The 13,925-nt window shown below is 47.1% G+C and overlaps 1 protein-coding gene across 1 annotated transcript in view; it reads left to right on the plus strand.

The window, feature by feature from the left end:
* The window catches only part of LOC116625694 (long-chain-fatty-acid--CoA ligase ACSBG2-like), a 57,634-nt gene extending 54,544 nt beyond the window's left edge, over positions 1-3,090 (plus strand). The window contains exons 12-15 of the mRNA XM_032394470.1: positions 37-176; positions 327-573; positions 1,860-1,968; positions 2,804-3,090. Of these exons, the coding sequence (XP_032250361.1) occupies positions 37-176; positions 327-573; positions 1,860-1,933 (461 nt within the window). The 3' untranslated portion in view covers positions 1,934-1,968; positions 2,804-3,090. The remainder of the gene's footprint in view (positions 1-36; positions 177-326; positions 574-1,859; positions 1,969-2,803) is intronic.
* The last annotated feature ends 10,835 nt before the right edge of the window (positions 3,091-13,925 follow it).

Genomic DNA, 13,925 nt, shown 5'->3' on the forward strand with positions numbered 1-13,925 from the left:
ACAGTTGAACCTTCACTGAGCCATGCTTTGTTCCAGAAATCCTTATCACAGCCGGCGGTGAGAACGTGGCCCCTGTTCCCATTGAGAACTTGGTTAAAGAGAAGATTCCCATAATCAGTAATGCCCTGTTAGTGGGAGATAGGGCAAAGTTTCTGAGCATCCTGCTGACGCTGAAGGTAACGAGGGTTTGCTGTCCTGCTGGGGGGTCTCTGCCCCAGGGTCCAGAGGGTGCTCCCCTGTGGGTTCGAGACCCACTTCCTGATCCTCAGGTGTGGCCGGGGAGTGTGTGTGGTCATTGGGTGTGGTGACGAGGGTGTCTTGGGCAGTGTGAGGTCGACGAGATGAACGGAGAGCCACTGGACAAGTTAAGCTTGGAGGCCATCCACTTCTGCCGGAACCTGGGAAGCCATGTGTCCACCGTCTCTGAGATTTTGGAGCTGCAGGACCCCCTGGTCTATAGGGCCATCCAGCAAGGCATAGATGCTGTGAATCAGGAAGCCATTTCCAATGCGCAGAGGATCCATAAGTGGGTCATCCTGGAGAAGGACTTTTCTGTCCAAAATGGAGAGATGGGTGAGCAGCCTGGAGAGCAGGTGGCCTTGGCACTTGGAGGCTGGTCCCTTGCTAGTGTCCAGGGCCACATGGGGACTGAGGAGATGTGCCCTTTTCTGGGGGTCTGAGGGTCCACTTCCAGCTCATTGGTACACAGCTCCCCCACACACACACACACACGTCCCTTCTCCCCAGGGCAGCACATCCCCTGCTCTAGGAATAAAAGCCAAAATCCTCATTATGGCTCTGCATGATCTTTCTCCTGTTGACCTCTCCTTTTCACTTACTCTGCCCCAACTCCACAGGCTTCTGCGCTGTTCTCACAACTCTCCAGGCACAGCTCCGCCTCAGGCCTTTGCACCTGCTGCTCCCTTTGCCTGAAATGCCCTCCCCCCTCAATTCTTTGGCTCCTTCTCATTGTCCACGTCTCACCCTAAAGGCCACTTCCTCAAGCGGCCTTCTCTGCCCATCCTGGCTAACGCAACTCACCATTGCCCTTAAGAGAGCAGCCCTGCAGCTCACCATCCCACCTCCTATACTGCCGCCATCTTGCCCCCGTAACACATCATAGTCTGAAATTACCCTACGTATTAACTGATCTTTGTCTGTCTGCCCCATGAGGCGAGGGCTCACTCCAGGGTGGGTGGGGGTCTTGCTTTCCCTCAATGTCCTTTCTGGGGCTTGCTCTCCACACTCAGCTGTTATCTGATGGCATGGATTGCAGAGTTAAGAGTGACGGCAAGCACACAGCCTCCAACAACTTGGGCTCAAATCCTGTCCCCTCCAAGTCGACTTGTCCCTCCGATCCTTGGTTCTTTCAACCACAAGTTGAAAATGCAGTCCTCGTGGGGCTGCTCAGGACATAGCTGGGGAAGCATGAACCCCACGGTGACCCAGATCCTGTGAGCAGCCTGGGGTGTGGATCAGGGCCTGAGTTCAAGTCTTGCCCCTGCCTGCACGTTCTGGGTCAGCTCAGAGCAACTGGCCCTCTCTGAGCCCGTTTCCTCACCTGTAAAATCAGGGGGTGGTGTGCCCCCTTCGTGGGGTGCACCATCCACATGAGGCATAGAGTTTGGCATGCTGTCTGCCTGCCGGCTCACACAGTCCTCACCCCACAGCCCGGGGCGAGGGGAGGGTTCCAGAATCCCCACACTGATGGTGAAGGCAGTGCACCCACGAAGTCGATGGCAGAGCCAGCCCCAGCCAGCCCCAGGCTGCCCCAGTCACGGGACCCTGTTGCCCACACACGGGACACGTGGACTTTTATTTCATCCCCACATCTGAACTGGTCTCTCCTTTCTCGATAGGTCCGGCGACAAAGATTCGGAGACATTTTGTCACCCAGAAATACAAAAAGCAAATTGAAAAATTCTACCACTGACTTCTCTGGTGGAGCTGCTCTTGGCTGTCCCAACGGTGAGATTGGCTTTGCTGGGCCAGGCCTTGAACGAGTCCAACAGAGGTGGTCTCCCCTGTGTGGCAGGCGGGTCTGTGAGCAGAGCTGCAAAGACCGCACACAAATGCACATTTGGTTGCCAGGTCTCAACTCATGCTTTCTCTACCAGAAAAATGCCCACATGGTATACTGTAGCTTCTCTGGAGCAGGCCTTTGTCAGAAACTTTGGTGGGGAAAAGTGCTACTTGCCACGGACCCAAGGAATGAGGCGTGTTGGCCCATCACAGAGGGCAAGGGATGGGGATTTGAACAACTCCCACCCATCCACCCCTGTTCCTCTCCTCTCCCCAAGTCTCATCCAGAGGAGTCCCCCTAACTCAGGGTCACTGATAGGTTTGGGGGAATCCAGCTAGATGTAAGAGCAGGTGGATAGTAGGATAAATTTTCAGTTGTCCCAAAGGCCCCTGGTAATCCTTTTGTGGTCAAATCATTGTCTTCTGAGGCCCCCAGCCAACTCACCCACATTAGCTTGCTAGGGCTGCAGCTACAAAGTACCACAGATTCACCCGCTTCCACCACAGGAATTTATTTTCTGCAAGTCCAAGAGCAAGGTAGTGGCTGGTTGGCTTCTTCTGAGGCCTCTCTCCTTGGCTTGTAGATGCCCTGCCTGTGTCCATATTGCCCCCTTTTTTTTAACAAGGACCCCAGTCGTACTGGATCATCACAGATCTCTGAATTCCTATGAACCTTCAAGACATGATCCCAGGGAAGCTTTTGGGGAGGTCTATAAAGAACTGCTTGTTTTGGAAGAAAGATCTCATCTTGTGGGTTCCAATTAGATTTTTTTCTCCCCAGAGGACTGACTGAGACATCAGAAAGAAAAGCCTTCACAAGTTTGAAGAAGTGGGTCCCCAAACCAACTGGTCTTCCTGGAAGCAACTTGGAAACCCTCCCAACAAGTTCTGATAATAAAGCACTTCAGCATCCCATGTCCTGATTTTTGGCCCCAGATTCAAACATTTTGTCCTTTGTGGAGAAGTTCAGGCTCTGAAATCAGTTCTGGGTTCAAATTCTGACTAGTTATGTGAGTTCAACCTTCTGTGTCTGGAGGGGGGTGGGAATGTGTAAAAACAGACCCCCTGTTCAACAGCTGTTGAAGACTCACACCTTCCCAGAGAAAGGGGCACTGAGAAGGCAAATGGCGTGCTGCGTCTGAGGCCCAAAAGCCCTCATTACAGGTAAACTGTTTCCATCAAAGCCCCCATCAGTCTTGGTTAACAGCTATGGTTCCAGATAAACCCCATCTGTGCAGATGAGTTTCGCTGTTGTCGTAAGGCCCATAATAACAGCAACTTAAAGAAGACAGAAGTTCGTTCCTCTTTCATCCAAAAGTCCATGCAAAGGCAGACCAACACTGATACGGCAAATCCATAGTGCTGGTTCCTGTAAGATCAGTGGAAAGGACACTTCCCAGGTCAGAGAAGGACAGCCGATGAGGACAGGAGAAAGAACATTTCCAGTCTTTTAAGGTTATCTCTAGATACCCAGAGGCAGTCCAGGCCCCCTTTTCTTTTTAAAATATAAAATTATAAATAGATTGGAAATGTATGAAGACATTCTCCTTGCAAAAAAAAACCCAAAAAAACACTAAAGCAATGCACAAGGCTAATGTCATTTTTGATGCCCTTCCTTATCTACCCGGTAGGCTTTTAGGGTTTTTTTTAATGTAAATACGGTCTATCCTCCTTTTTATTTTTTTTCAGAGTCTGTATTTGCAAGTTTGCCTGCTCACTAAAACGTATTTGTAACCCCAAATCAATGCCCCTGGAACATCTGTGGTCGTCTGTGGACATGCACAGAGCGGTGAAAAATCTGAATCCCAGCTGAGGTCAAACACAGTGCTGGCCTGCCTTCTTGCTTCAGCTCATGCTGTAAATGCACGTCCTTCTGAGGATCTATTTAGCGTCATGTTTTTGCATTTTTTGTTGAGCAATGGCACTGTCGAAAGTGCCCCCAAGTTTAACACTGAAATGCTGTCTAGTGTTCCTGAGTACAAGAAGGCCATGATGAGCCCAGGGGAAAAAAAAATATAGGTGTTAGATTAACTTCATTCAGGTGTGAATGATAGCACTGTTGGCTGTTAGTTCAATGCTAATGAAGCAACCGTGTGTGTTAAATAAGGTGTCCCTGAACAGAAAACACACATAAACAAGGTTAGATAGCGATCAGTTGATAAAAATATTGTGACCAGAGGCTGCCAAGAACCTGACTCTATTAAGAGCAATGGTTCACTTATTTTCAATAACTCAGTGTTCACAGCATTTTTATAAACATAAATATCACAAATAACAAGGATTGACTATAAATATATATGTATGTCACTATTGAAAAAAATTGTGTGTGTGTGTGTGTGTGTGTGTGTAGTAGGGAGGGGAGAATTCATTTTTGCATATAAAAATATATAAAGGACATTTTTTCTTCCAGGCAGGGGCAAGTTAGCACAGTGGTTGAGAACATGGGGAGGGGGCAGGGTGGGCGGCTGCATGAAGAAGCTGGGGGCAGGCTTAGAGGCCAAGGCTGTGGAACAGAGGGGAACCCAGGGCTCGCAGGATGAGGAGAGGAACAGTGTGGTCAGGAGGCTGGACACATTGAGCAAATAAGTAAATAGATTTTTAAAAAGTGGGAGCTAAGTTTCTCACTGGCAGAGAAGAAATTTAGGAAAAGGTTAGAAAGAACCATGAGGTATTCCGTTTGGATTGGAGGTATTGTACGACTTCATAGTTTTATAATATATTTACAGATACAGAACTATAGATGTGTGTTATATATAAATACATCTACCTACGTCTGTGTACGTACACCCTCAGTCGTGGGCATATACATACAGAGACATACATACACACATATGTTTTCTATCTCTGTCTGCTCTGAGGGCCCGGCCGCAGTGGGCACGCTGAGTGCCCAGATCTTGGTTTCTAAATCCCACCTACTGCTAAAAGGAACCAGGCATGTTTGGGGATCCCAGGGCTAAGACAGGGACTGTAAAAGAGGAGCCTGGAATAGCTTGTGTCAGAAAGTAAAACAGTGCTCAAAAAAAAAAAAGGTGGTACCTGTCAAAGAGCCAGAGGAACCAGCCCTGAAGGGCTTTCCACTGGCCACATGGGGGCAATGTGCATACCAAAGCAAATAATGAGAGTAACAGATTCCAGCCCACTGAGTAACTGGTTGTCATTATTGTAAGACAAAGTCCCGAATACCGCAGAAGGAATGATGGGATGAGAAAGTCTGTGTTTGGCAATCACGATGCAGGAGGACAAACAGGAGTGGGTAGTGGATACCAAGGTCACTGGCTGGAGCTTTGATGCTAGGGAAGATAATTGGTATAATCTCATAATACCTCCCCAGAAAATTCTGATCAACTACAACAGCAGGAAAAGATAAACTTAAGGTGGGGGAACCTGAAAGACACCAACTTGACCAGGTGGTCACGGTTTTCATCAACTCCTGATAACTGCACTAAAAGGAACATAGCATGGTTTCTGTCATATTCTTTCCAAGAAAGCTGTAGTGAGTCGCAGGGACTGGGGGCCTGAGCGTGACGACAAGGTGACGGCAGTTTTACTTGGGCAGCACGGCGGTTCACATGCAGGGGAAGTCCCTCACAGAATGAGCCTTCCCAGAAGCAACAGCACAGAGCCTACCACCCAGGAGGGGAGGAGGGCAAGGCCCCACCCTCACGCCCCAGGGGGAAGGGGGCTTATTTCTCTAGGTGACATTGTCAGCAGCTGGGCAGGGAGTCTTTGGGCCAGAGAGCTCCAAAGGGCACAGTGTCCTGGGCTCTGTTATAGCTCTGGGGTTTGTCTTCTATATGGCGCATGCTGGGTGCAGTTTCAAGAGATAAACAAAGCAGGCAGGCTCTAAATGGCTAAAAATATGCTTACTTTAGATATATTTTAAACTGGTTGTGTAAGAAACCAAGTTTGCTACCATCTTTCCCTTCCAATAGTGTATAATGATCAATATAACTTAATATACCCTTGAGATCTGGAAAATCATCTTTTTTTTCCAAGTTAAAGAAAAAAATGGGGTTTGGCACCAGAGGGCTTTTGAGCTAGCAGGTCCCAAACTGTTGTGAAGAAGTAAACAACACAGGGCCAGCTACACCGGGCCCTCGTTGGCTCATTTATAGGACAAAAGCATGGTTCCAGTCTGGTCAAGAGGCAACAGCAGGTGAACCCAAGCTGGGGCTCAATCTACAGAATGTAAGGCCCGTGCTCTTCAAGACTGGCCAGGAAGGGAAGACAGAGCAAGTGAAGGCCCATTCCAGATTGAAGGGAGTCTGAGGAGACCTGACAACTAAGTGCACATGATCCAGGGTTGCATCCTGGACCAGAAAGGAAGACCTTACTGGATTAGTTAAGAAACTATGAATGGGGTGTGAAGACTGGACGGTCATGCAGTAATCGTGACGTCCTGATCTGGGGGCTTACACGCTTAGACAGTGTCCTTGTTTGGGGGGTGCACACTGGAACGTTTGTGGGAAATGCCGGCAGGTTACTCTCGAAAAATACTAATGAGGGGCACCTGGGTGGCACAGTTAGTTAAGTGTCCAACTCTTGGTTTCGGCTCAGATCATGATCTCAGGGTTGTGAGATCGAGCCCTGTGTCGGGCTCAGCGCTCAGCCTGGAGTCAGCTTGAGATTCTCTCTCTCCCTCTGCACCCTTCCCCCCTGCTCCCTCTCTCTTTCTCTCTCTCAAATAAATAAATCTTGGGGCGCCTGGGTGGCTCAGTTGGTTAAGCGACTGCCTTCGGCTCAGGTCATGATCCTGGAGTCCTGGGATCGAGTCCCGCATCGGGCTCCCTGCTCAACAGGGAGTCTGCTTCTCTCTCTCTGACCCTCCCCCCTCTCATGCTCTCTCTCTATCTCATTCTCTCTCTCAAATAAATAAATAAATCTTAATTAAAAAAAAGAAAGAAAAAGACTAATGATAATCTGGCGGGGGCAGTGGATGATGGAGGAAATGATCTTCATAAACAGGATAGAGTGCTCTTTGTACTGTTTTGGAAACTCTCCTGTGACCTTCAAATTTATTATTTCAAAATAAGTTATTTAAAGGGCATATTAAAAGACATATACCTGATTTTTCTCCCACTTAAGAAATATGCTATAGACACCTTTACCTGTAAAGACGAATACAGCCACCCCACTTGCTTTAACTACTGCACAGTGTTCCAGAGTAGGGGTTTTGCATGGCACTCGCCCATTCCCCTATCACTGGACATTTAGTTTGCTTCCACCTGTTCACTAACCCCATGCGGTGAGGACCCTTGTATGCGCTGCCTCATGCACAGGGTCTGTCTCTTCAGATTCCTTCTTTGTTGCACCCAGGATTCTTCTGGCCTCTCAGCTCTAGTCACCAAGGCCAGCACTGAGCCCGGCTCTCAGTTAATCAACCATGCCAACAGCCAGAGCGACTCCCGACTGCTTGGGCTAGTCTGATAAATCTACCACCTCCACTTGGCACATCCTGATAAACTCATTTCTCCTTCGCTAGGGCAACACCCTCAGAATCCAATCCCACAGACAGTACCCGGATTTTCTGCCCAATCTAAAGGAGCCAAATCTTGTAAGTCGTTTGCAATTCTTCATCTCCGAGGTATGACTTTGTACGTGGCCTCCTGAAGTACTCTGAGACTTGACTCCATCATAGGTGTGGAGGCAAGGAGGGAGCTCCTGGCTTCTATGGCAACGTTACTGCCTCTAGAGGGCAGGAAGGGCTGCCTTCTATTCCGCCCCCCTGGCCTGGGAGCCTGCGTGGGATTTAAAAGTTCAGGGCACTAGTACTCTGAAAACTACAGAACACTTGTGAAAGAAATTGAAGAGGACACAAAGAAATGAGAAAACATCCCATGCTCATGGATTGGAAGAACAAACACTGTTAAAATGTCTACACTACCCAAAGCAATCTACACATTTAATGCAATCCCTTATCAAAATACCACCAGCATTTTTCACAGAGCTGGAACAAACAATCCCAAAATGTGTATGGAACCACAAAAGACCCCAAAGAGCCAAAGCAACCTTGAAAAAGAAAAGCAAAACTGGAGGCATCACGATTCCGGATTTCAAACTACATTACAAAGCTGTGATCATCAAGACAGCATGGTACTGGCACAAAAACAGACACATACATCAATGGAACAGAATAGAGAACCCAGAAATGAACCCACAACTAGATGGTGAATTAATCTTCAACAAAGCAGGAAAGAATATCCAGTGGAAAAAAGACAGTCTCTTCAACAAACGGTGCTGGGAAAACTGGACAGCCACATGCAGAAGAATGAAACTAGACCATTTTCTTATACCACACACAAAAATAGACTCAAAATGGATGAAAGACCTAAATGTGAGACAGGAATCCATCAAAATCCTAGAGGAGAACGTAGGCAGTAACCCCTTCGACATCGGCCACAGCAACTTCTTTCAAGACACGTCTCTAAAGGCAAGGGAAACAAAAGCGAAAATGAACTTTTGGGACTTCATCAAGATAAAAAGCTTCTGCACAGAGAAGGAAACAATCAACAAAACTAAAAGGCAACCCACGGAATGGGAGAAGATATTTGCAAATGACATATCAGATAAAGGGCTAGTATCCAAGATCTGTAAAGAACTTATCAAACTCGGGGCGCCTGGGTGGCTCAGTCATTAAGCATCTGCCTTCAGCTCAGGTCATGATCTCAGGGTCCTGGGATCGAGCCCCGCATCAGGCTCCCTGCTCAGCGAGAAGCCTGCTTCTCCCTCTCCCACTCCCCCTACTTGTGTTCCTGCTCTCGCTATCTCTCTCTCTGTCAAAGAAATAAATAAAATATTTTTTTTAATTTTTTTTTTTTAAGATTTTATTTATTTGCGAGAGAGAGATTGAGAGATAGAGAGCATGGGAGGGAGGAGGGTCAGAGGGAGAAGCAGACTCCCTGCCGAGCAGGGAGCCCGATGTGGGACTCGATCCCGGGACTCCAAGATCATGACCTGAGCCGAAGGCAGTCGCTTAACCAACTGAGCCACCCAGGAGCCCATAAATAAAATATTTTTAAAAAAAGAACTTATCAAACTCAACACTCCAAAAAACAAATAATCCAGTTAAGAAATGGGCAGAAGACATGAACAGACATTTCTGCAAAGAAGACATGCAAATGGCCAACAGACACATGAAAAGATGCTCAACATCACTTGGCATCAGGGAAATACAAATCAAAACCACAATGAGATACCACCTCACACTGGTCAAAATGGCTAAAATTAACAAGACAGGAAACAACAAGTGTTGGTGAGGATGCAGAGAAAGGGAAACCCTCTTACACTGTTGGTGGGAATGCAAACTGGTGTAGCCACTCTGGAAAACAGTATGGAGGTTCCTCAAGAAGTTAAAAACAGAGCTACCCTATGACCCAGCAATTGCACTACTAGGTATTTATCCAAAGGATAAAAAACAGTCATTCAAAGGGGCACATGCATCCCAATGTTTATAGCAGCACTATCAACAATAGTCAAATTATGGAAAGAGCCCAAATATCCACCGATAGATTAATGGATAAAGAAGATGTGGTGTGTGTGTGTGTGTGTAATGGAATATTACTCATCCATCAGAAAGAATGAAATCTTGTCATTTGCAAGGACATGGATGGTGCTAGAATGTATTATGCTAGGAGAAATAAGCCAGTCAGAGAAAGACAAATACCATATGATTTCACTCATTTGTTTAATTTAAGAAACAGAACAGATGAACATGTGGGGAAGGGGAAAAAAAAAGAGAAGGAAAAGGAAAAAAAAAAAGAAGAGGGAGGCAAACCATAAGAGACTCTTACCCATGGAGAACAAACAGAGGGTTGCTGGAGGGGAGGTAGGTGGGGGGCTGAGCTAAATGGGTGATGGGCATTAAGGAGGGCACGTGATGTGATGAGCACTGGGTATTCTATGTAAGTGATAAATCACTGAATTCTACTCCTGAAACCAAAACTACACCACATGTGAACTAACTAGAATTTAAATAAAAACTGGAAAAATAAATAAGTTAATTAAATTAAATTAAATAAATAAAAGTTCAGGGCACTCAAAATCGTACAGTCTTCCTCCCAAATTACACCATTCCAGTATTTCCATTCTCAGGGTACCGTTAACTCAAATAATGCCCTACCTTTCATGCAAAGATCTGGAGAGGCTGTGAATTCACACCACGTTATAATTCAGCAACCTACAGCTGGCAGAAGTAAGAAATCACTGAAAGCATCCATAGTACGGATTCTCTGCACATGCTCTGAGATAAGAATTTGAACTCGGAGCCTGTTTTTCATAAGCCCTCCCATGCTGCCATAAGTAGCCTGCCTGTTCAGAGTCCTTGTAATCCCCATGTCTCCCATAGCGACTTACTCTTACTGTCCCTCCATCCACCAGATCCTTGCCTTTAATAAAAGAACAAAGACACAGGACTTTTCGTCTTCACAACTTTCCATAAAGCTATTGACCAAGACAGTGTGGTATAAGATCAATCAGACAGAGAGTGCAGAAATGAAAGCTCACATTTATGGCCAATTAGTTTTTGATAAATGTGCCACAGCGGTTCAATGGCGGAAAGGACAGTCTTTGCAATAAATAATGCTGGAACAATATGCCAAAAACAAACAAAACAAGAGAACATAAACCTTCACCTCACGCCACACACAAAAACTAACTCAAAATGTATCATACACCTAAATACAAAAGCCAAAATTACAAAACTTTAGGGTAAAGAAAGAGAAAATCTTTGTTCCCTTGGATTAGGTAAAGATTTCTTAGACGTGATAGCAAAGCACACACCATAAAAGAGAAATGACACAACCGGACTTCACCGAAATTAAAAACTCTTGCCCTTCAAAACATACTGTCAAGTAAATGTCAACCTTGAAACTGAAAAGACAGAAGTATTTAGGAATCATGTATCTATGGGGCGCCTGGGTGGCTCAGTCGGTTAAGCATCTGCCTTCGGCTCAGGTCATGATCCCAGGGTCCTGGGATTGAGTCCCGCATTGGGCTCCTTGCTCAGCGGGGAGTCTGCTTCTCCCTCTGTGTGCTTTCCTCTCTCTTGCTCTCAAATAAATAAACTCTTTAAAAAAAATCAGGTATCTGCTAAAGGACTTGTAACCAGAATATGTAAAGAACGCTTACAACTCAACAATAAAAAGACAAATGGCTAAATTTAGAAACGGGCAAAGGATTTGATTGGATATTTCTCTAAAGACAAATGGTCACCAAGCATGTGAAAAGATGCTTAATATCACTAATCATCAGGGAAATACAAGTCAAAACTACAAGGAGATAGCACTTTTACACTACCCAGGATGGCTAAAAATTTTAAATCTGATAATACCGAGTGTCAGCGAGGATCTGGAGAAAGTAGACCCCGTACCCATCACCAGTGGGAATGCAAAATAGCACGGCCACTTTGAAAAGCAGCTTAGAAAGTTTCTTGAAATGTTAAACATAGAGTTACTATATGACCCAACAATTCAGCATTTCTCCAAAGAGAAATGACACAAAAGCTTGTCCACAAATGTTCATAGCAGCATTATTCATAATCACCAAACACTAGGAGAAAATCCAAATGTCCACCAACTGAAGAATCAATAAACAAAAGCACAGTACCATCCAAATAATGGGACACTACTCAACCACAAAAATGCATGAACAACTGAGACATGCAGATGAACTTACGCTGCATGGAAGGACTCAGACACAAAAGACTACACATTGTATTACTCCGTTTATATGACATTTCTAATAAAGGCAAAACGATGGGGACAGCAGATCCGTAGTTGCCCGAGGCTGGTGTGAGGAGCATGGTCAGTCTCACACAGGCACATGGGAACTTTTCAGGGTGATTATGGTGATGGCTTCACAGTTGTATGACTTTTATTAAAAATCACTGTACTGGACTCTTACGATGGGTGAATTTTATGCTTTGTCAATGATAGCTCCGAAGAGCTGGAGGGTAGAGGGAATCGCTCATAGGGCTGGAAGAGCATGCTCAGGAACAACTCCTAGTTCCCCAGTCGAGAAGGCTCCTCATCTCAACGGTGGCTGATGGTGGACTCACGCTGCCCCTGCTCTGCTCAGGGAAACTGCATATGCCCAAGAAGCTGCTGATTCAGGAGACTGCTGGCCAAAGCAGGAAGCTGGCCCCAGAAACCACCTGGTCTTCCCCCTCACATGACTCACTCCCAAATCAATCAAGACTTGGAACCTCGGCAACCACTCCAGCAACCACCAATCTACTTTCTGTCTCTATGAGGCCGACTACTTTAAGTACCTCCCATGAGTGGGATCAGACAGGATTTGTCCTTTTGTGTCTGGCTTATGTCACTGAGCACAATGTCCTCGAGGTTCATCCACATTGTAGCAGGTGTCAGCACGGCCTTCCTTTTTTAAGGCTGAATCATAGCGCATTGTGTGGATGGACCAAATTGTGCTCATCCTTCATCCATCAATGGACAGTGGGTTCCTTTCAACTACTGTGAATTGTGCTGCTGGGAACGTGAATGTGCAACATCTCTTCTGGTCCCTGCTTTCCATTCTCTTGGGTATATTCCCAGAAATGGGATTGCTGGGTCATATGGTAACTCTGTGTTTGATTTTTTGAGGAACCAGGGAGGCCTTTAAATGACTTTTTGGCTTATCAACCTCAATAGCATCCAACACAATACATGAAAATGCAGCTGTATGCCCATCTGGGAGACTATTCTAGCTCCAGACTGTGCCTAATGGACAGATGAGTTCATGAGCCCCCAGGCACAGTGACTCAAAGTCCTTCTTGACCTTTTGGGAGCCTCAGGTTCTGCCGACCTTAATGGGCTCTTTGACACACTCCCTGGCCTCCGTGACATCATGCCTTCCACGGCGCCTCCTCCATCTCACTACTCCCTCTGTGGTCCCCCTGTGAACTTTGTCACCCAAAGCCAACAACGAGGGGCAGGGACTATGGAGTCCCTCCAGCTGCCAGCCTTAAACCCAAGACTTTGCTGCCGGCTCCTCCCTGGGAGCTGTCACCTTGGGAACCACTGGCCGTGGGGGTAGACCCCTGGCCCCTAAGACCCCGGCCCCTCTGCCAAGCAGCAACAGGCCATGTCACCATCATGGCTCCAGGCTACGGAATCTACAACGAGGTCACAAAGGCCGGCCACAGGCAGGAACATTCTGGATGTCCAGTCTAGAGACTGCTGTCCCCCTATGGCTAGAGAGGGGGGACCAAAGCTGATAAAAAGAACTGGGAGACAGAAGTGGGCACAGCCTCCCTGACGACAGAGAAGGGTGAAAATGTGTCATGGGTGGAAGGCAGGGGCTGGGAGCTGAGGTATTTCAGCTCCCGCCAGGGGTCAACCAGTCTGCATACTGGGTGGGGGATGGACACAGAAGGTACCAGAAAGCAATGTTTTACTAACACAGCCAGCAAGACCCCATGCTCATCCCACCCTCACCGCCTATCTTGCTTCATTTCCTTCTTTTCCCCCACTTTTCCTTATACTCCAGCCCCGATGGGCGTCATTGCATTACTCTCTTTGCTCAGATGTTTCTCCCTCTCTTCTCTGCCCGATCAACTCCTACCCACTGTTCAGAGCAGCCTTCCCTGACCACCCCCATGAGTAGGTGGGACCCCTGTGCCTCCACACAGCTGGACACTCCCCGCCCTCCACTGGACTGCAACTGTGTTTCTATGAACGTCCCAGGAGACCAGATGCTCCCCAGACAGTAAGAAGAGAGGCCGAAGATACCCTGCACACCATGTCCTCACTCAAAACACTGAGTCTGACGGAGAGAGATCACCAACCGGAAATTAAAGCCAAAGGTAGGGGGCTCTTCGGGCCCCAGGGAAGCCAGTCAGGGTTGGCTAAGGGTGGGTGAGCCAGCCTCAGGGTCTCGGAGGTCGCGTCAGGGTGGTGGGGGAGGCT

The sequence above is a fragment of the Phoca vitulina genome, unplaced genomic scaffold (assembly GCF_004348235.1).
Source record: "Phoca vitulina isolate PV1807 unplaced genomic scaffold, GSC_HSeal_1.0 scaffold81, whole genome shotgun sequence".
Taxonomy (NCBI): Eukaryota; Metazoa; Chordata; class Mammalia; order Carnivora; family Phocidae; genus Phoca; species Phoca vitulina.